Source organism: Penicillium malachiteum (genome assembly GCF_028827825.1).
Source record: "Penicillium malachiteum strain IBT 17515 chromosome Unknown utg000005l:1.0-9002435.0:1.0-325561.0, whole genome shotgun sequence".
In the NCBI taxonomy this organism is placed as follows: domain Eukaryota; kingdom Fungi; phylum Ascomycota; class Eurotiomycetes; order Eurotiales; family Aspergillaceae; genus Penicillium; species Penicillium malachiteum.
Genome location: NW_026643098.1, coordinates 61,419 through 82,559, shown reverse-complemented (window position 1 = coordinate 82,559; position 21,141 = coordinate 61,419). Strand labels below are relative to the sequence as shown.

The following is a 21,141-nucleotide window of genomic DNA, read 5'->3' as shown; positions in this document are numbered from 1 at the left end:
TCTCTTCCAAGTTCACGGAATGTCACGAATATAAACAATTCATTATCCTGATTCCTATTTACTTTTAATCTAATCTTTGGTCTTCTGGGCTAAAATCATATCTTCATCCCACACAAGTCTCCACTCTTAAGGTGGGCATACGTGGAATCTCCATGACCTTAACTTCAACACCCAACGTGGGAGACTAGCTTTCCCCGCAATATCATGGGAATTCATGGGATACTTCGATGACAACTGGGGATTTCTCCATAATGCTACCAGAGACCTGATCATCCAGCGATTCCATCTTGCCCCGCCCCCACACGCTTTGACTGTTCATACGGGGGATTTCGCGAATGATAACTCAAATTTGATTTTATACCAGTTGACTATTTACAGATAACATTTAATCATGTACGCGAAGTATCTTGATCGTAGCAACCATGCCTCCAGGGCTTGAATCACAGAAACCAGCGGAATTCAGGCGATGATGGTCCATCTCGTAGTCGGTCTGTGGGAATATCCCGCGCTTGAACCGTGACTCCATCACGACGATCCCGTCGTTTATTATCCAGCCACATGTATAACGCCAATAGACCCGCCAGGCAGGCTCCTGTTGCCCCAAAGGCTGAGACAGTGATCAAGGCAGGCATATACTTGGGCGCATCTTGCTCTCGGAACACATTGCTCGCGACCAATCCCATTAGGTTGGCCAATGGCACACCGATACTCGTAAGAAGGACTCGACGTCCTTCGTGGGCAATATTGTTGTTGTACCATGTACTTAGCATCACGGAAGGAGCTGATGTACCCCATGTCATCATAAATGTAGCAAAGTAAGCCAGCTGCAACTCCTGATGAACGTTGTCGATGGAAGCATAAATCATGAATCCAGTAAATGTGAAAAGGAATCCAAGTACAATAAAGGGCGATCGTAATCGTGTCGCATCTGACATAAACGCTAGAACAAGTAGCATCACGGCTCCAGTGACGTTGGGCGCAACAGTATAGAGGTTGGTTTTGACAGTCGGATAACCTAGTCGGGCCACAATCTGTGGCATGAAAAGTGCAACACCCTGTAGTGGCACTCCCAGGCAAATTTCAATACAGAGGAAAACGTAAGTCGTGGGATGTTTGAAAATAGCAATCGCTTCACGAAAGCGGAATTTCTCATTCACCACTGCACTGGAATCGACTTGGATACGATGAAAAGCCAGGGCTTTTTCCTCCTCGGACAGGAAGCTGGCCTCGGCGGCACTTCTGGGTAAATAAAAGAAGGCGAATGTTGAGAACAGAACGGTCACTGACCCTTCGATGATGAAGAGATAGCGCCAGTTGGGAATACTAGACCCTTTAATCTGAAACACTCCAAAGGCAATTAATCCAGAAAAGGCATTGGCGATGTTAGATGCGGCGTAGAAAATGGCCAGTCGACGAGCCAGCTCTCCACGGCGGTAGAAGGTGGTTAGGTAGTAAATGACCAGAGGGAAAAACGCCGCTTCTGACATGCCCAGGAACCAACGCAAAGCGAAGATTCCACCGAAGTTTCGAGCGGCCGATGACAGCAAGGTGAAACAGCCAAAGGAAAACATCAGAATGGGGAGAACACGGGCCGGACTGAACTTCTTTCCGAGCATGGAGAAGGGCACCGCAAATATCACAAAGGGTACGAAGAAGATTGACAATAGGAGGTTATATTGACCGGACTTGAAGTGAAGGTCTTGAATTTCCTATATCAGTATCAAGTATTGGTGTTTGAGATCTTAAGAGCCTCACCTTCAGTCATTCCAGCGGTCTCAGCATTTCCCAGGTTTCCCTTGTCAAGAGCATTAAACAAGTCTGGCACTCGTTAGCTCGGAGATAATTTGCCTTGGGAGAAGAACTTACACATGATAGCTAGGATTGGGAGTAACCGAATATCGAATCGCCGACAAAGGCGCCGTTCGGCTTTGTGATCAACCACACGTGTGACATCGTCAACGATACCCGGAGCGGATGCATAGCTTTGAAGCTTATCGGGCTCATCAACAGCTTTGAAGGAGGGTGCCTTTGCAGTATCAATCACTGGAACTGCATGGGAAGATGATGGTGGAGGACTAGATGTCATCATGCGATCGTAAAGTTTAGGAAATATCGTATGGAATGTAGAGATCAAATTGTTCAATGAGAACACTTCTCTGCTAAGGGGTCACACAGATTGAGGAAGAGATCTCCTTTATTCGATGTTGTAACGCGGGCATCCCTTGCTCATAAAATGAGAAAGAATGTTGCATCATTAGGTACCCCCCACGCTTCTCCGCATAATAGCCCACGAAAGAAGGTAGTATAGATCCACCATAGACACTGGGTTTCGACGCTTGCATCCTCGATTCAGGGTCCAAGCACTGATTTTCAAGGTTCAAGTTAGTCTTTTGTGGAGAAAGCTCTCAGGTCCGCGATTGTGACATTGCCGAGGTCGTTAAAGGGAATAATCGAGAACATTCCTGTCCCTTACATTAGATCTGATGAACAAAGAGAATTCAGATTCATAGACCAAATAATTAATACTGACTCGAATCTACAACTTTCCATGACTCGAAGTGAAGTTTATGGTTTCATTAAAGAAAAAGTTCTGATCTCTCTACGCATGTGTGCTGATCAATCCCTAATTGAGATCAATGGCTTATGGGATTTCCAAATGCAGCAAAACGGGGTTGCATTCAAGTTCTCATTACAACTAACTACGCCAATCTGGGTTGAGGATACCACAATGAATATCTCAGTTTCAGACTTGTGTCATGGCATATTCATTTTCATGATGGCTCCTTTAGATGGAGAATATCAGACGTTCATCCCCTCCGCGATTTCGCCTCTGCTTGAATACCCTCTTCAGCGCGACTCTTCCATTCATCGTGCCATCGAGACAATGCTGGTCGTCCCTCAACAACATCATCACTGCCCCATCTCATACGAGCCTGGTCCAAGGCATAGTCTGTTTCTCCATCGGGACAGATAATGTAGAACGATCCTTCCTCCAATCCCTTCAGTAGTTCTGTTGCCACTTGACTTGGGTACCAGGCCCCGGAAGGCTTCTTGATTTCATCCTCATTCACTGGCCCAATGTTGCCCATTAGTCCTGTCCACGTCCACCCTGGTACAAGAAGATGAACCGAAATATGCGCAGTTGTTGGATCAGATCGGAGATCATAGGCGAGATGCTCTGTTAGATTTCGGATCGCCGCCTTGGACGCATTGTAAGCTGGGTTCCCAGCACCGGGTGGGTTGGTGATTCCTTGTTTGGAACCAGTCACGACGATGGATTTGGGGGTCTGAGATTTGGAAGAGAGAAGAAGCGGCAGTAAAACTTCAAGCCCGTTCAAGGGACCATTCACATTCGTTTCGAGGGTCTAAAATAGTTAGAATGGGATTTTCAAGAAAAGAAAAGATATTGAATAACCTTGCGCCAATAATCACCGTCCAGCCAAGGCTTAAGTCGGCTTGGGCTGGCTTCCTTTGGCTTATAAGCCTTGCCCGCATTAAGTACAACCAGATCGATGTCTGAAAACTGGTTATTGATATCTTGCGCGATTTGTTTCCATGCCACTGTATCAGCGACATCAAGTGCATAGGATTCTGTCTTGAGTGAAGGATCCAGGTCGATGAGCCCACTCTTGGCCTTCGTCAAATTCTCTTCATCAATGTCCAGAAGTGCTAGATGCATGCCTTTGCTACGACAGAGCTTCGCGATAGCGAAGCCAACTCCCGAGGCAGCTCCAGTAATGAGGGCAGTCTTTTGCGATTGAATGACGGAGGCCATGGTCAATGAGTTCTCAAATTGGTGGTGGAATTGAGGTTTATTCTTGAGGACTTCGAGTTCTATTTAAACTCGATAAGTGGCGGAGATGACCTTCAGTGGGTTCAGAGCTGCAATGTCATCGCGGACTTAGCGGGGATAAAGTGGGGAAAGCTGACTCTTGGAGTTCAACCTTGAAGTTTCATTGCTCTTTCTAGCCGTTGTGTTCTAAGAGTTGGTGTCACACTTGAATTACTAATAATAATGACCATCCACACCTGGGCAAGGTTCCAAGGTGGGATGACTCTCGAGGTCACTCCATAAGTACTAGTCGCCCCAGAATAGCCGCGATTTGAATTACAAGAAATCAAGGATAATTACCAGATATCTCGCTATGGATTGCATTTCGCATATAATTCGTTCCAAGCATATTAAGTACATATTGACACATCTTCATCTACACATTCGACATAACATGCAATTACTCCTACATCATGTGCCTTAGAGGCATTTTCCGAAATCTCGGCGCTAAGATCGCGAGGCAGAAATGACCGCTTCGGGCTTTACAAAGAGAGTCGAGCTTTAACTGCGACGGCGCAGGCGCTGGTTCAGACTGCGCTTCTTGAAAGCATCACCCTCAGTCAGCGCGGTCGCAGGGCCAGGGCCAAAGTCAGGAGTGCCACCCAGAGTGCCGAAGATATCACCGATGTAGTTACGGGGCTTCACACCCTTAGCAAAGGTAGTCTCCCAGCCGCTCAAGATGCCCTCAACAACGTGGATACCGGCGCGGTAGATGTTCTCAATGGAGGGCTCGAAGCCACCACCATCGGCATAGAGCAGGTTCTCAGCAGCAGACTCGCCAGGGTAAGGACGATCGAAGTCAGAGGCGGTACGCATGACAATGATACGAGCGAAGTCAGTGAGCTTGCGAGCGGAAGATCGCAGGAGAACCTCCAGGGTGGCGTTGTCCTCCTGGGCAGTGCTGCAGTATTGGCCAGTTCCGTTGGTGTACAGCTTGGTGGTGTTGTCAAAGGCGCTACCCAAGATGTTACCACTGTAGTAAACATCGGAGGTCGCAACATCACACTCGATAACGCTGGGAGGCAATGTAGCGGCCTTGTACTTGCCACTGACAGTGGCATACTTAGCACGGTAGGCTTGAGCAGTGGCGGAGTCGGACAGATTGGCACGGCGGGCGAACTGAACAGCGAGGGTGCGGAGGTCGGCATTCACCTCAAAGACCTCAGTACCGTAGATGCTGGTAGGGTACTGGTTAGGGTAGTAAGCACCGAAGGGAATGTATCCGGTGGTGTAGTTGCTGGAAAGCTCGCGAATATCAATTTCATATTGCAGCGCAACCTGAACGGCGTATCGGGCAAAGGTGACAGCGCCAGTTGTGGCGCGTTCGGGGTTGACACCTGCAATGCCAGCAATGAAGAAGTAGGTCTCGGTGAGATCGAACAAGGATGAGAAGACGACCGAGCTGACGGTGGTCGCAGCGTTAATCTCGGACTCGCCGGTGACTAGTTGACAGACTTCATAGTTGTCGGTACAGTGAACGTCGGGGTGGATAGGTGCGAGACCAGGAACGGAAATATTGTGCGCAAGAAGGTCGAACTCGGGAATGTTCCACCATGCTTCAGCTTCAGGTTCGAACTATTATATGTGTGAGTATGGATTACCACCAGCATTGAATCAATTGAAAGAGAGATTTTCGCGAATGTCCGTACCATTGACACAATGAAAACCTTGGGAGCAATCTTTTGAGACCCAGTGTGGTCACTGTGGTGATCCTTAGTTGGGACTGCTGCACACAAGGTGCTACCCAGCGCCAGGGAGGCAATCAATCCATTTCGAAGGGACAACATGATGATGGTGAAACTCTGGAGCGGCTCAAAATTTGCAACCTCTGGGGGCTATCTTTGCTTTTAAATATTAAGCAGCTCACGTTTTTCACGCCATTTCCCCTGTTATCACGCGCTACTGAACATTGCAGAACCTCGATCCAGTAAAGATCAACACTGCAAGATGAGGAAATTCTGGTTGTCCATGGTGACTGCTATGCTGATTGGCGTGCACTCGGCTAAGCTCCATAGACTCAACCGTTCTTGATAAAGATTCTGTATCTTCCGGGCGTCCGTGACTGGTCTATTGAAATCGAGGTGGATCTTTGCTTATCATCGGATTTTCCCGGCCCATAAGATGAAGAATAGGCGACTCCACATCACGATACACAGAAAAAGCTTCACGCAATTGTCAGGGGATATTGCTCGTTCCTATCATCATAAATGATGATATATTAGCCGGATAACCAGGTGCCAAGGTTCTTAACATTGCCCAGGTGGGACTCAATCTCCTATACCCCGGGCCACAGTAAGCAATGTAGTTCAGGCTGAAAATCAATGCGGTAGAATTGATACTTATGACCAACCTCGTATCATTATATACTATGCATTGGAGCAAATTGAAACCCTCAAGTGCTTCAAGCTCAGGGCTGCATTTGCATTATGCACAAGGATCAAGTTGGGGTAGGTGTATGGAGTACCCCAGACGAGTATGCATGCAGGATGAATTCCAATTCAATAATGCGGAGGCTTCGGAGCAGTTCGCTGGACTGTTCTGGATTGGTTGTTTATCCTCTCAGCTCAAATGGTGGTAGTTCAAGCTCACACCCCAGACTAATCCGAGTCTGTTCCGAGTCCAAGATTAGGTATTCTAACCTGACTGCAGGTGAGTTCAAGTTAGCGCGAGGCCACATAGTCGTATAGGGATTCTCCAATATTCGTATCCGGTTCAGTTTCTTGCCTGAATTGAAATTTGAGTAGCTGAATGACTGCATTCTACTCCGTAATTCTATTGAGGTTGCTTCCAAGGTTGCATTTTCTGGTTTTGAGCCTGAGGCTTAAATTGAAGCCTGAATAATCGGGCTTGAAAGATAACGTAATTCTCAAGCGAGCGGCGCACCCAAGCGAGTGGCGCACCTACCGCCTACCCTACTGTTTTAATCATAATTATTATTACCATAACGCCATTTTATTAAAATATATATCTAAATATCACAATGATCTGATCTATGTCCTTCGTCTCCACACTTTCGTCATGTCGGAAGCTTTCTCCTAGCTGGCTGAGGGGGTAAAACAGGCGCCCTAGACCGCGGTACGGGAGGGGCAATGGGTGTTTCAATCACCTGTATAGCACGCTGTATAGCTTCCTGGCCCTCTTGAACTGTCATTCCACCCTCATTAGTTCGTGACGCGATTCTTTGGTCGGGTGCGCCACTCGCTTGGGAATTACGTTAAGGCACAGTTGACAAACCAAGAATAAGGCACCAACAGGCATCAATAATAAGGCACCAATGGGGCACCAACATTAAGGCCTCAAAATTAAGGCACCAATAATCATGAAGAAAAACAACGTTGAATGTTGAATGATTGAAGATGCCGAAGGATTTGCTCGCAACGTTTTGAGCCCCAAGTTTTCCGATGTCTCCACTATGAAGCCGATTCATCGATCATTCAGAGCCGTGCTCATCTCGTTCAAATGTTCAAATTCAAATTGAGAACTACTCCTAATCTACTCCGTACTGTGGCAATTGCAAAATTGAACATGTCTGATCTGACTTCTTAACCGCTGAACAGGGGGTTGTGAAGGAATCTTCAACACCAATCGGCGTTTTACCATGACCAGTTCATATGTATCTTGCTCCACCATTTGGTACTTTTTATTTCTTCAAACCTGGAACCTGGAACTGTAGGGATCCTTTCCCCTCGCTTTTCCCTCGCTACGCACGCGACGAGCCCCATTGAAGTTGATTACAGTCCACATCGTTTCTCCTTCGCAATTAGGCCACACTGTGCAATAATGTCACGGGCATCGATACTCAGTCGGGCTAGAGGAGTGGAACAATCTGGGAAGTGGGTTGCGGCAGAGGACGGACCGACCTCAAGTGATGCTCCTTAGTCTCGGAATTCGGATCCGCTCATATTAGTTATTCGTCACTAGCTCTTGATTAGTTCAAATTCCCTGAATCAAGGTGAAAAAATTCTTTTTTTTTCTTTGCAAAAGGAGTTCAGCCTCGGTTTGCTGTTTGTCACTGAATTCTTAGTGTTTTTCGGCTACTTCGCTTCACTCCGTCCCACTCCTCGATGCCTTCAAGCCTTCAAACCTTCAATTACCTTCTTTCTTTGTCTCGATGAGACGGGCTTAACGGCTTTAACCTTACCACTGCTGGTCTCCCTTTAAACTTTCGTGTTATTGTGATCTATCGCTCTTCTCCCGCCCAATTGCCCAATTGCGTGGAGAACATTGAACCCGTCATATTTCCTTTCGGAAAACTCCACAACGGTTCCGCGGATACATTTTGGATCCAAATGCCGAAAGATCGCCTAACCCGGCCGAGGAAACCTTGTTTTGCAGCATATTCTGGGTCTTTACATCGTTGTTAATTACCCAGGGTGGATAGAGGGTCGTTGAAAAGTGTCGATCTCCGCTTAATGAATAACGGTCTTCCGGGAACTTGAAGTGGAATTCCACATATATACTTGTGCTTTGGCAACTGAACATACCACATACCCCAATTAAAACAAAAAACCGGGGTCCCCATCTGGAGAAAGGTGCACCATGGACGGTCCACCTCGAAGTATTATCATTGTCGGAGCGGGAATTGCGGGCATCGCTTGTGCTCTTGCTCTGTCTCGAGAGCTCACCCCATTTGTTCCCGATTTGAACATCACAATCTATGAGAGACATGATATCTTGTCCACCTCCGGTGGCGCCATCAATCTGACACCGGTGGCCCAACGCCACTTAGCCCAACTCGGTGTGCTATATGAACTTGATCGAATGGGACCTGAAGGGGGAGCTGAAGTCGATGCCATTGAACTATACTCTATGCGATCTGGTCGATCAATGGGTTCTATTGATTTTATTGACCAGGATGGAAATGGTTTTGGTGGATACAAGGGCCGCAGAGTTATGCGTATCATGCTCTCAGTGGCAATGATGACAGTCGTGGACAAAACTCAAAATATTGATATCGCTTTTGGCAAGAAAGTCGTCGGTGGAGAGGAACTCGATGGTAAAGCCGTGGTCCACTTTCAAGATGGGTCTGAAGCTGTCGGTGATCTTGTTATTGGATGCGATGGAGTTCACTCGCCAGTCCGAACTCGCTGGGTCGATCCAAAATGCCCTTCCCAGTATACAGGCATGTCTTTCTTGCAGGCTAATATTCCATCAAATACGATCTCGTCTCCGATTCACTTCAAGTCATCGGCTTTGAACATCTCCAGGCATGGATCAATCCTCACCAGTTTCTGTGACCGCGATCAAGAGCAAATCTTTGCAGCTGCAATTGTGCAATTTGATCAATCTCAACTCTCTGATCATAAGCACGACTCAAATCAGGACTGGGCAACCAAAAATCGCATTCGTTCTGCCCTGCGCCGTGAAATCCAAGATCGCTTCTCCAAATCCGCGATTCCATGTATCAGAGAGATCACAGCCAGCAAAGCAGATTGGTTGCTCTACCCGGTATACCAGGTCCAGCCAGGAGGCAGATGGTGCCTGAACCGTGTTATCCTGTTAGGAGATGCTGCTCACGCTGTAAGTAATAGTCTCCTTGTCTGATTTTCCAATGCTGGCTGTTGCTAATTTCAATTGACACAAACTAGATGCCTCCAAGAGATGAGTCTGCAGCATATGCTCTTGACGATGCCATTCTATTTGCTAGACTCTTAGCTCGATACCGATCAGAACCTCTCTTTGAGGTGTTTGAAGCTTATGAAAACTTGCGACGTGAGACGATCAATCGTGCATTCAAAGAATCTCGTCGAATGTGGGATCGTAATAGAGACATGGGATTCTTAGAGGGCAGGCTGAAGGAATGGATGATGCCTCGCTACGTTCGAAGTCAGCGAGATGAGCGTGAGGCTGCATGGGAGTTTGATGCTACTCAAACTTCCCTTCCCACGCCCGCACCTAGCGAGGATCTGGTGAGCTTGCATTCATTTTTGAAAGAACATACTGCTGTATGAGTGTTCTTTACTCTGCATTTACATTTGCATTTTGTTTCTATTTGCATTTTCTAGATGTTGGCTGGTCGTGCTACTGAATGAGGGGCGCCTGGGCCACAGTTGCATTGGGTGGTGTCTAAAAGTTTGATTCTATTCCTGTATAATATACCCTGAGTGTTATGATAGAAATCATATTACATTAATCTTCTCTCTTCAATTTCCACCAAGCAACTTCATCTACTAGTAAACTAATAGCTTCAAATTTTTACCTCGGTCTGAAGATCAAAGATGAGTCAGCTGTGGTATGTCGCCATCAAGCGTATAGAACAGGATCCAAGTGGGGGATCGTGCCACCTTATGCCTTTTCTGACTTGACGACATATTTTGGGTTGACAACTGAGAGGTGATATTGTGATTTAAGATCGGCAACAAATAACAAGATTTTGTAACTTCAAATTCAACATTTGATGAACACCATGGCAGGAGTGTTTGAATCAGTGCCGATCGTGAACTTCGCCCATCTGAGCGACCCCAGACATCAACGGAATGAGCTATCGAAGTTGAAAGAGGCAATTTTCACCGTGGGATTCCTGTATTTGACTAACACCGGTCTTGAGGTTTGAAAATCTAGCGTCAGACAATGATTTCAAGACTGACGAAAATACTAGGATCTCCTCCAGCACACACATGAAAGGTTACCGGAACTTTTCGATCTGCCCACAGAAGTGAAAGAAGGGTGTAACATGATTCACTCACCCTCGTTCCTGGGATACACTCGACTTGGAGCGGAGACTACAGCTTCAAGAAAAGATCTTCGCGAAGTAAGTGTCACCTTCATGGCATTCTTCGTCCACTGAGTACTTACGTGTCGGCTCATATAGCAATTTGATTTTGGAACACCAGAGATGAAAGAATGGAATCCGAATGATCCATTTTGGCAAAGACTGGAAGGGTCAAACCAAGTATTACATAGTTCAAATGCAACATGTGTAATAACTACTGACATTCAGATAGTATCCAGATACACCAGGTGTCCAGGATCTTGTAGAGACTTACATCGCTCGAATCGATGACTTGGCACAGAAATTCGTACACTCGGTCGCAGAGTCCCTATCTCTCCCGTCAAATGCCTTTGATGCCTTTAAAGGAAATATGAGTCGCTTGAAATTTGTCAAGTATCCCCGCTCAGCCCAGGATTCGCAAGGAGTTGGTCCTCATAAGGACTCTGCTGGTCTTTTTACATTTCTTTCGCAAGATGACACTGGTGGGCTGCAGGTCCTTAACAAGAATGGCGACTGGATTGATGTTCCTCCTGTCAAGGGAAGTCTGGTTGTCAATATTCAGCAGGGGTTCGAGGCAATTACCGGTGGTATTTGTGCTGCAACTACACATCGAGTTATCGTATGAAAGTTGGAATTCTCTATAAATGTTGCACAGCTAACCACTATTCTTTGTGCATAGGCACCAACATCTCAGACGCGATACAGCATCCCATACTTTTTAGCAGTTCGTCTCGACTTGAATTTGAGCCAGCTTCAAGAATCAGCAGCTCACATCGTGGACCGAGTTCCTGTCTCTGATGACCGGAAGAAGCGGGCAGTTGATGTGCCTAGCGAGTTTCTCTCTCCTTTATATTCCTGTGTGAGTTCTTTTTGAATTATCCGACCAAGTATTTTATTCTGATCGATACTAGTTTGGAGAGGCTCACTTGAGGAATCGCATTTTGAGCCATCCTGATGTTGGACAGCGATGGTATCCAGCGCTGTTTACAAAATATTCCACCCAGACACTGAAATAAGGAACCAGTGCTACTGCGCCACGACGAGAACCCAACACCGGAGGGTGGATGGAATTTTTCATGACGAAGTGATCCTTCATTTTCTTCGAAAGCAGTATACTATTATTTTCTGTTAATAGTCAAATATTTCAACTCATCTTTTAAGGAGAATGATAACTCCAATCAGTTACGTCATACAATGAAATACCTTGAACGATGAGAATAATCCGATTGTTTGCTTTAATGCATGTTCGTCATGGAATCCTATGTCACTAAGTAGTACGCTATCAAGTGCTCTTGAGACCTGGGATTTCCTCGCACGAGTGCCACTTATCAATGTTGTGAACGGTTCCCGCTCCGATGGCGAACCGTGCTCTTATTACTCGGCAATGTACTTTGCCCACTGCGGGCGCGCAGATCAAATACCCCGCGATTCCTATACCCCGGTTAACTCTGCTTATATTTACGAGAACGTCCGAAAGAGGTTGAAGACAAATCAAGATTATCATATTTTTTTTGGAAATAAGCATCATGTCCAAGATCAACAGCGGATTCATCGACATTCTTCGTAGCCGGCTCAAGGATGCAGCAATTTTCACTCCTGACTACAATGCCTATGCAGCGAGTATCGGCCGATGGTCAGAGACAGCCATAAAACCCGCGGTAGGAATATTCTACTATCAATAATGGTGGGTGTGCTAATAATTAAAAGGGAGTTGTGGTACAACCACTCGAGCCTGCCGACATCAGCACATCTCTCTTATGGGCACAAGAGTATGGTATCGATGTTGCTGTTAAAGGAGGTGGTCATTCAACAGCTGGAACCAGTTCGAGTGATGGAGGACTGGTGATCGATATGTCACGTATGAATAATGTTCAAGTCAACCCGACCGCGAAAACAATTAATGCACAGGGTGGTGCAATCTGGAAGGACGTGGACGAAGCGGGCGCAGCTCACGGCCTGGCGACGGTCGGGGGAACTGTCAATCATACAGGAGTTGGAGGACTGACACTAGGTGGTGGGTATGGATGGCTAAGTGGTCAGTATGGTCTCACTATTGATAATCTGCTTTCAGCTCGGATTGTATTAGCAGATGGCTCACTGGTGACTGCATCTGCCTCTAAAAATCCTGAGTTGTTTTGGGGACTGCGTGGAGCTGGGTATAACTTCGGTGTTGTGGTTGATTTTACCTACCAAGCTTATGATCAGGCAGATCTGGTATTCTCTGGAATTCTTGCCTTTACCCCTGATAAGCTGGAAGATCTCTTCGAACAGCTAAATCTTCTTCTTGCAAATCCCGACTCCCGCTCAGGTGCAATGGTCATTTTTGCTCAAGGACCAGATGGTGCTGGACCCTTAATCATTGTGATTTGCTTTTACAATGGGTCAGCTGAAGCAGGGAAGCAGAGATTTGCTGGGTTTTTGAATCTGGAGCCAGTCATGAATACCCTGGATATGATTTCATACTCAATGGTCAATACACTTCAAAACCCCCAGGCCACTTATGGAGGTCGCAAGTCTTTCAAGGGAATCTTTTACGAGCCACCTCTGGATTTGAAGTTCGCTCGCACAATCTTCGATGACCTCATGGAGAAGGTTCAAACAGATCCCGACCTTTCTGAATCCGCCATCATTCTTGAATTCATCGATATGCGCAAGGTTTGCGAAACTGATATTTCAGCCACGGCGTTTGCAAGTCGCAACTCCACTCAAAATGGCATAATCTGCCTACGGTGGTATGATAAGGTGAGATGCATCCAATTATATTATCTTATTACCTATGCAAGTATGTTTGTCTGATATCTATGCATGACTCCAGTCAAAGGACTCCGAACACCGCGCCTGGGCACGTTACATCCAAGAGAAGTGGAAGTCTGAATTGGACAAGACTGCAGCCAGCCAGCCAAGCGAGAAAGTACCCCAGTACATCAATTATGCAGAGCGTAAGTCAATCCTGAATCAATTCTCCAGTATCAAAGGCTCATTTAATGCCTAGCGGGTGACTCTGTGGTGTCCAACATTTACGGCGCAAATCTCGCACGTCTACAGAAAATTAAAGGCAAATATGACCCGAAGAATGTGTTTCATAAAATGCATCCAATACCAATGTCGAACATGCTGTAAGAGTCAAGCAGATATACTCAGCTTGACAAGTCGGATGGAGTGGATCCAGTGGAAGAAAAAGGGGGCGGGAGGTGGGGGAATAGCCCAGGCCGTCGAGAGTCGAGACACGCTAGGAACGATGCTGCTGCAAGCACCAACATCTGCAGAAATTTTAGTGTTAGGCCTGATAGGGAGAGACCTCTCTCGATATGGCAATCTTTGACATGCATCCTCCTGCATACCTATCTCGGCTGTTCCGACTTCGCCATTGCCACTCCCGAAGATGAACTTTTCAAATAGGCAAGCCAAGCACCGGAACCCCGTTGCCAATAGAGGAAATAATTTCATATTCCTGACGCGTGCCTCGCTCACAAGATAAGGCTTAGATCAAGAAATGTAACCTGAAAGCACTTAGCATGTGGCTTACGCCGAGGAGATTCTGCATGTTCACCTGGGCATGAAGTGCCCAGAAAGTTGCCAAGTGTGATTCGGAAGGATGACTCGGGATCATAAATCCCAATAGTTAAGAGCAAATATGATGCCGAGCCCCTTGGCATGGTGTCCCTTCGCTTTAACTTGATGGTTATCTCCGGCCTTGCCTACATTTGCCTGTCCGTTCATATACCACGTGTTAGTCCCCTGTAATCAAATGTAGAATAGGAACTGACATAGACAATCAACTAAACAAAGTCTGAAACCCACTCACTAGGAGAGAAATCTTATACTTATTGATCTATTTGAAAGATGAAAATGATATCAGTGGTACGCGGCTTTACGCTGGAGGGGGGGGGGGGTTGGTGATCTCCCGCCCGATATCACCAGAAGATGGCTTGGCAAATAAACCGCTCCTACATGTACCTGGTGCTGAGGCAAGCTAATGCAAGAGATAGTTGAAGAGTGTGAGAATCCACTCACACATGCATGTAATCTAGACGGAAAAATAGGTCATTGGCTAAGTATGACCGAATGTAGTTCCAGATGTCAGTAATCTCGGTTAAATTTCCCCATAAGATTGGGAAACGTCAACTAATTTTCCAATGATCTGCATGATACTTGAGTTAATTCGTATGGAGATTGGTTTTCAGGGAAGAGTTATGGATGCTGCTGAATTCCTTGTGGATCTGCTATGGTATCTGGGATATCATAGTGCCAGTGGCTGATGAACAGACATAGGTTTAAGTTCTTACCCGTGGACCTATTCCAAGGAGACTCTAGGTAGAGACTCCGAGTCAGACCCACCAGTATTTGATATACAAATAAGACCCATAAGGAACGGATGAATGAACCATTCAGGAAGGTTTGTCTAGATATGATCTGCCCGGAGGGATCGCCGGACATCTGGATGGTCCGAGCCATGGTGTGTTAGAACAGTGCTACAATCTACTACTGGTACAATCATCAACTTGAAATATTGAGGCCGTATGGGATACCTAATTTCTAAACAGGCATTCACACATCTTGCAAAACCGAAGAACATTAGTATTTGGGATTAAACATCATTTAATTCCAACAGTCTCAAATTTTTAATCCATGGTTGCACTTTGTCCTAAAACGTGGCATATCGGCTTACACAATCTAGCACTGCCACCAAATGTCTAGATTGTTTCACTTTAGAAGAATGCATAGTAGAGCTCCCTTTAACATGCGCCGCCAATAAATGATAAGGTCATTCACTGGGTGAAGATGACTTGGTACGACCCAAGAGCAGAAGATAAAGCATCGCATGGCTTGGCATACGGCGAAATGTTGCATTCCCAAGACACCAAGACGGTGTTCTCATATTTCATTTATTTGTGTAATTGTCTTGGCCAAGCCAAGCAGGTAGAGCCACTTCCAAGCGTAGAAATGGTGATAGTGATGATTGATGATTATGATATCTTTTCTCGCGGGCGTCCCAAGGCGGAACCTTGGAAGCGATTCAATCCCAGGTGCCGGAGGTATAAAGAGGCAAGCCTCTCCTCAGATCTGAGATTCATCACCTCACCTTCAAGTTCCTATTCTTCAAATCATCCCAAACTTTTCAAATATTTTGCCAGCCATGACGATTACCATCACTGTTGAGAAAGATGGTTACTATGAAGTCAATGGCATAAAGCAAGAGCCATCCGTGTCACTCTATGTTATCCCAGCAGCATCAAAGTTGCGCCGAATGCTGAAAGATACGAAAGAATTGATCGTGTGCCCTGGTGTCTATGATGGTCTCTCTGCGCGCATTGCCATGGATCTGGGCTTCAAGGCACTGTATATGGTATGAATCGCTCTCAAATCTTGTACATAACCTTTCGCCGAGGGATTATTCTAACGGTGTTTGTAGACTGGAGCTGGCACGACAGCCTCACGCCTGGGAGTGGCTGATCTTGGGCTGGCGCAACTTCACGACATGAAGACAAACGCAGAGATGATTGCCAATCTCGACCCATTCGGTCCACCACTGATCGCGGATATGGATACTGGATATGGAGGTAGGACGCATAAACTCTTCTGGAATGAAACCCCTGTGTCTGACAAGATTTCTCATATAGGACCGTTGATGGTTTCGAAGTCAGTCCAGCAGTACATCCAGGCAGGCGTTGCTGGATTCCATATCGAAGATCAAATTCAGAATAAGCGATGTGGTCATCTTGCGGGGAAACGTGTGGTGGGCATGGAGGAATACCTCACCCGGATCAGAGCAGCGAAACTGACCAAAGATCGTCTGCATTCGGATATCGTCCTCATTGCGCGAACCGATGCTCTCCAGCAGCACGGCTATGACGAATGCATCGCCCGGCTGAAAGCAGCACGAGATTTGGGTGCCGATGTCGGTCTTCTGGAGGGGTTTACGTCCAAGGATCAGGCCCGGCAAGCAGTGCAGGACCTGGCTCCTTGGCCCCTTCTTCTGAATATGGTAGAAAACGGAGCATCACCAGTAATTACCACTAAGGAGGCTCAGGAAATGGGATTCCGGATCATGATCTTCTCCTTCGCGTCACTCGCTCCAGCATACATCGGTATTAGATCGGCTTTGATACGCCTCAAGACTGAAGGCATTGTTGGCACACCCGAGGGTCTCGGACCACGCAAGATATTTGAGGTCTGTGGGCTTATGGAAGCCGTCAAGATTGATACTGAATCAGGTGGAGACGGCTTCAACGACGGCGTGTGAGAGACGTGAAGGCTTGGATATTCGAAATGTTTGACATTTTTCAAATCTTCTATCGTTTGTGGTATTGGGGGCATATACAGAATGTGAAATCAGTCTTGGAGTATAGTAGCATATTTTGAATCTTATATATCAATTGAATGTTTCAAATATTGTTTCCGAGCTAGAATTCCGAGTTTTGGATAATAATATTCGAGCAAATCATTTTTTCAATTTTGCGATGTGGCAATCTGAAGCAATAGTCCTTGTAATATCGTTGTTGCGCATGACTTCGAAAAGTCAAATCTCTTTCTTTGCAATTTTCACAAATGCGTGACGAACAAAGCTGGGCTCTGTGTCATCTCGCTCTAGCTTATATAGAGCGGGAGACAGACAATACTCAACAGTACCATTTGAAACTGCAAGATCGCTTTCAGGTAGGGTGATCATATTCCCCTCCCGAAATGGCGTATAAGGCAACACCCACCAAAAATAGTAAAGGGCATCTTGACGTTCAATCTGCCCCTTGAGATTGACAAAGTCCCAAATTATGCCTTTGAGCTGTTCGGCCCTGCTGTTGATATTCGATAAAGGAGTGGTATAGTCAAAATATCGTGCTTCAATCACTTCGGCTATTTGACTCACGATGCCCTCGAGCTCTGTCCTCGCAAGTTGCAAGGCTGCGATACTTGTGGCAGAGCGCCAATGCAGCCTTATGGGGATGGGGCCTAACCCAGTGAAATTAGCTATGATAGATAAATTTTGAGGGGGAGATGTGATAGAAGGACTGGTGTTACTGTGCTTGGATAGAGAAAGACTCAACCCACAAATTTGTTGCACTTCCTCATCCAGCATCCGAAATAAGTGGTTGATAGTTGGATTACCTGTGCCCACAATGAAACGACTCAGGATAGCATTGAAAATATAATGTGATATATCACCATAGATACCGATCGGCTCCATTAGAGTCTGTGTAGTACTGCATGTGGTATCTGAGTCAAGCGTACTTCGGGTTGTAAGTGATTCCGTCGGGGTTTGTATATCCTCTGGGCAGAGAACTCCATAATGCTGCTCGACCCAGGACTGGAGATTCCGGTACAGTTGAGCTGTCTGGTCCCTAATCTCTTCTTCACTTAGAAAGTCAGTAAAACCCTCCAGCTGTTTGACACTGTTTATGATTTCTTGATTCTCCCTGCGTGCTATATCCGCCGCTTGTCGGGCCTGTTCAAGCAGCTCGGCTTGTTCACAGAATCTCTCTTCGGCGGCGATCTCTCGCTCGCGCGACTTTCTTGCCATGTCCTCGTACTCCGAAAGTCTCGCCTCAAGACATTGAAGTGTATTTTGCAGGTCTGCGATTTCTGTAATTGTCTTCCTGTTCGCCCTCTGGTCTGCAAATATCAGTGATCGAACTAGGCTGTGAATCAAAAGAAAATATGATCCAAACCGTCGGTATGTGAACGAGGAAGATCGATGGACTGTGATATATTCATGTCTTCTTCAAAATGTAGCTTCCAAAAGAAATTGCCAATACATCTAGAAGTGGGTGTTTTTTGTCGTTCAGGGGTGCCAGTCGGGGGTTGACGGGCTATCTCATGCGACTCATTCTCTCCGGGATGGGTGTCTGTCTCTTGTAAAGCCATAAAGTTGGATAAGGAAAGGTATAACCAAACGCATGAGAAACGGAGACTCTTAGTCGAAGGAAATATTTCCATTTCGCTGTGGGTGCCAATATTCAGCTCCGACGCCGCTTATGGATACATCGGAGATCAATGACGACGCTTATTCCAAACTGATAGCAGGATCATGTTATTATGGATAATGAGCTATGCAAAATCAGACAAAAGGCGCGCGGATTATTGATTTACTAGTTCTAATTTCGGACTGAAATTTAAACAACCAGACCTGGATCACTGCTACTCAGCAGAGAGTTTATCATTGCCTGTGACAACACTGTAGGAAGATCACAGATATACTATATGCGTGAAAGCTCAAACCAGGCCATCGCTATAAATGATTTGTCAAAGATAACTCTTGCAGTCCAGTCCCAACAACATATTCCAGTGGCGCAACAAAAGCCATCTGGCTCCACGAAAAGACCTGGTTTTTCCCGCCATAAACGAAGACCTCGAAGCGGCCCACGAATTCACCATCAACCCAAGCTCTACTACCTTCAAATTGGTCGGTTTGGATAGTGATGCTGCAGGGACAGGAAGTGTTCAATACTGTATGGGTAGAACTTGTTGCATTTGCCCAAATCTGACCGAGTTCTTGCGGATCGAACCCATCGGATTCGGAAACCGAGCGTAAGGGATACGGCCACCCGTCCGCTGAAAATACCAATTGACCATCGTCTGAAAGAGAAAGTGTCGCATCCTCGGAGTGAAGAGCGAATGGACCGGTAACATTGAGTTCCAGTGTATAGTTCATACCCTTACTTCCAAGACCGATTCGGTGATGCGACTTTGATGCCTCGTCGTGTGAGCGAGTCCATGATAAGATGTTGTAGATATGACCAGATTGATCCTTTGGCACGTCTCGATCGAGATTTTGGGATACAGCATTTGCAGTGAGAATAGCAATCGAATCATCTAAAGTCGATTCAATAAGCAGTGGTCCACGAGTTCCTGACCACGCACGAGATGCGACAACGGGAATGCCATTTCTTATGGCATAGTAAGACTCTAACTGAGTAGTCGCATCGGGTCCATTATCATTCCAAGCTGCAAGAATTGCACCACGGACGGCATTCTGAGTCGGCTGCTCTGTTGTATTGACCGGATTGAATAGGTCCGGAGTCCACTGCCAACCTTCAATATCGCCGAAGTTCAATACACGCGTGTTATTGAAAAATTGAGGATATGGAGCTGGTGTGATTGGAACATGATTGTTCTTGAGTGAAAGGTAGGCCCACCAATCCTCAGAATTGATGATCTTGTATCCTTCACGCGCCAAGCTAACTGGATCAGATTGTCCATATTGCCAATGCTGGATGGTAATGTTCTTGCTTATTGACATGGAGGTCGAAGGTTCATAGGTCCCCCAGATGCGGATTTTCTTTCCATGTGTCTCCTGAATAAAAGAGGACATCTCATTCACGAAGCTTATATAGTCATCGGCAAGAGTCGAATCATACTCGTCCGCGCCAATATGAACCTCTGTAGTCTGGAACCATGGTAGAAACTCAGACCAGATAGATTTGATCAGTGGAATAGTCTCGGGATGAGTGAGGTTGAGAAGATCCTCCTCTGCCAAGGCAAGTTCAGGCTTCCATTTTGTGATTGACAACGCATGACCTGGACTCTCGATTTCGGGAATCACAGTAACTCCCCTTCGCGCGCAGTGAGTTTGAAAATCGTCAAAGTCCGACCGGGAAAGTGTCTCATTCACTCTTTGTACAAGAGGCATTAAGGCGGGATCTTCAGGTCTCAAAGCGAATTGTGAATACACTGTGTTCCATGTTTTGTTGGGTCCTCGACTCAAAGGGTAATTATCGGTCGCATGGTAATGAAACTCAGATAGCTTGAAGAATGAGGCATAGGTGCAAAGATCCTTCAAGTATTTCAGTGAATACCATTTGCGTCCAGCATCAAGCATGAAACCTCTGGTAGGGTACGCGGGTGCATCGCTCAGGCGGCGTAGAGGGAGGCCATCTGGATTCAAAGCAATCTGTTGAAGCAGCGTGCGTGTTCCCCACCATACTCCACGGGCTCCTGATCCAAGAATGGAGATTGAATGCCGATCGACGAGTAATTCATACCCTTCCTCTGTCTCGGTACCATCCTCATATGTGAATTTGCCGGCCGATGCATCAGATCGCCCCAGGAAAACACCCGACGCGCCCTTAGGAAAATCTGTGACTCTGCGCAATTGCCAGGAGGAATTGGTCAGCTCCTCTATATCATCACGAAAAGTCTCTGCAAATTCTGCGACTGATGGTGGGATCAAAGTCAGGCTATTTTGATCACTCCATGATGCGAAATCGGACTGGACGTAGATGGTCCTACTAACATCAGCCAATGAGAAGGCCTCAGTCGCGCTTGGATCAGGATCATCGAATTTAATAGGAGGCAAAGTCTGAAGGGCCGAGGCCACCACAGCCAGGAGACAGACGCGCCAAATCATTATGTCGCGTTATCTTGAGGTCAGCAAGGGGGAGGAGATTCTGGTTTTAACATTCTGATACAAGGGGTAAGCGTAACCTTTTGATGGTAGTGTTGCATTCTTCGAAATCGCCAGAGTTTCCTAGACTTATGAATCTGAACTGATTGTTTAGTGGAGTGGACATTACTCCGTAGTGTATGGTATATTTTGCGTGGGATGAAAGTGGGCACTTTGACGGGTTGACCCGATCTCCATATTTACCAGTTGACTTTACTA

General features: G+C 46.3%; 9 protein-coding genes across 9 annotated transcripts; 4 read left to right on the top strand and 5 right to left on the bottom strand.

Annotated features, from left to right (window-relative positions):
- Nucleotides 1-440: 440 nt before the first annotated feature.
- Nucleotides 441-2,086, bottom strand: N7483_009935 (putative MFS transporter; the record flags this gene model as incomplete). The annotated part of the gene is made up of 3 exons (XM_057093362.1): nucleotides 441-1,699; nucleotides 1,756-1,818; nucleotides 1,867-2,086. 3 exons carry the CDS (start codon nucleotides 2,084-2,086, stop codon nucleotides 441-443), a joined length of 1,542 nt encoding a protein of 513 aa, XP_056942658.1.
- A 721-nt stretch (nucleotides 2,087-2,807) lies between these two features.
- Nucleotides 2,808-3,775, bottom strand: N7483_009934 (SDR family NAD(P)-dependent oxidoreductase; the record flags this gene model as incomplete). The annotated part of the gene is made up of 2 exons (XM_057093361.1): nucleotides 2,808-3,365; nucleotides 3,416-3,775. 2 exons carry the CDS (start codon nucleotides 3,773-3,775, stop codon nucleotides 2,808-2,810), a joined length of 918 nt encoding a protein of 305 aa, XP_056942657.1.
- Nucleotides 3,776-4,333: 558 nt separating this feature from the next.
- Nucleotides 4,334-5,619, bottom strand: N7483_009933 (purine-nucleoside phosphorylase; the record flags this gene model as incomplete). Its single annotated transcript, XM_057093360.1, has 2 exons — nucleotides 4,334-5,407; nucleotides 5,482-5,619. 2 exons carry the CDS (start codon nucleotides 5,617-5,619, stop codon nucleotides 4,334-4,336), a joined length of 1,212 nt encoding a protein of 403 aa, XP_056942656.1.
- Nucleotides 5,620-8,371: 2,752 nt separating this feature from the next.
- Nucleotides 8,372-9,783, top strand: N7483_009932 (FAD-dependent oxidoreductase; the record flags this gene model as incomplete). The annotated part of the gene is made up of 2 exons (XM_057093359.1): nucleotides 8,372-9,352; nucleotides 9,421-9,783. The coding sequence occupies 2 exons, from the start codon at nucleotides 8,372-8,374 to the stop codon at nucleotides 9,781-9,783; spliced, it is 1,344 nt and encodes a 447-aa protein (XP_056942655.1).
- Nucleotides 9,784-10,229: 446 nt separating this feature from the next.
- Nucleotides 10,230-11,560, top strand: N7483_009931 (isopenicillin N synthase family dioxygenase; the record flags this gene model as incomplete). Its single annotated transcript, XM_057093358.1, has 6 exons — nucleotides 10,230-10,379; nucleotides 10,431-10,583; nucleotides 10,644-10,724; nucleotides 10,777-11,163; nucleotides 11,224-11,403; nucleotides 11,456-11,560. 6 exons carry the CDS (start codon nucleotides 10,230-10,232, stop codon nucleotides 11,558-11,560), a joined length of 1,056 nt encoding a protein of 351 aa, XP_056942654.1.
- Nucleotides 11,561-12,070: 510 nt separating this feature from the next.
- On the top strand, nucleotides 12,071-13,658 carry N7483_009930 (FAD-binding oxidoreductase; the record flags this gene model as incomplete). The annotated part of the gene is made up of 4 exons (XM_057093357.1): nucleotides 12,071-12,202; nucleotides 12,252-13,286; nucleotides 13,360-13,483; nucleotides 13,537-13,658. Coding segments are annotated over 4 exons (1,413 nt in total), but the record flags the coding sequence as incomplete, so codon positions are not given.
- Nucleotides 13,659-15,681: 2,023 nt separating this feature from the next.
- N7483_009929 (isocitrate lyase/PEP mutase family protein) lies at nucleotides 15,682-16,788 on the top strand (the record flags this gene model as incomplete). The annotated part of the gene is made up of 2 exons (XM_057093356.1): nucleotides 15,682-15,891; nucleotides 15,958-16,788. 2 exons carry the CDS (start codon nucleotides 15,682-15,684, stop codon nucleotides 16,786-16,788), a joined length of 1,041 nt encoding a protein of 346 aa, XP_056942652.1.
- A 276-nt stretch (nucleotides 16,789-17,064) lies between these two features.
- Nucleotides 17,065-18,060, bottom strand: N7483_009928 (uncharacterized protein; the record flags this gene model as incomplete). Its single annotated transcript, XM_057093355.1, has 1 exon — nucleotides 17,065-18,060. The coding sequence occupies one exon, from the start codon at nucleotides 18,058-18,060 to the stop codon at nucleotides 17,065-17,067; it is 996 nt and encodes a 331-aa protein (XP_056942651.1).
- A 708-nt stretch (nucleotides 18,061-18,768) lies between these two features.
- N7483_009927 (beta-N-acetylhexosaminidase) lies at nucleotides 18,769-20,886 on the bottom strand (the record flags this gene model as incomplete). Its single annotated transcript, XM_057093354.1, has 1 exon — nucleotides 18,769-20,886. One exon carries the CDS (start codon nucleotides 20,884-20,886, stop codon nucleotides 18,769-18,771), a length of 2,118 nt encoding a protein of 705 aa, XP_056942650.1.
- Between the last annotated feature and the right edge of the window lie 255 nt (nucleotides 20,887-21,141).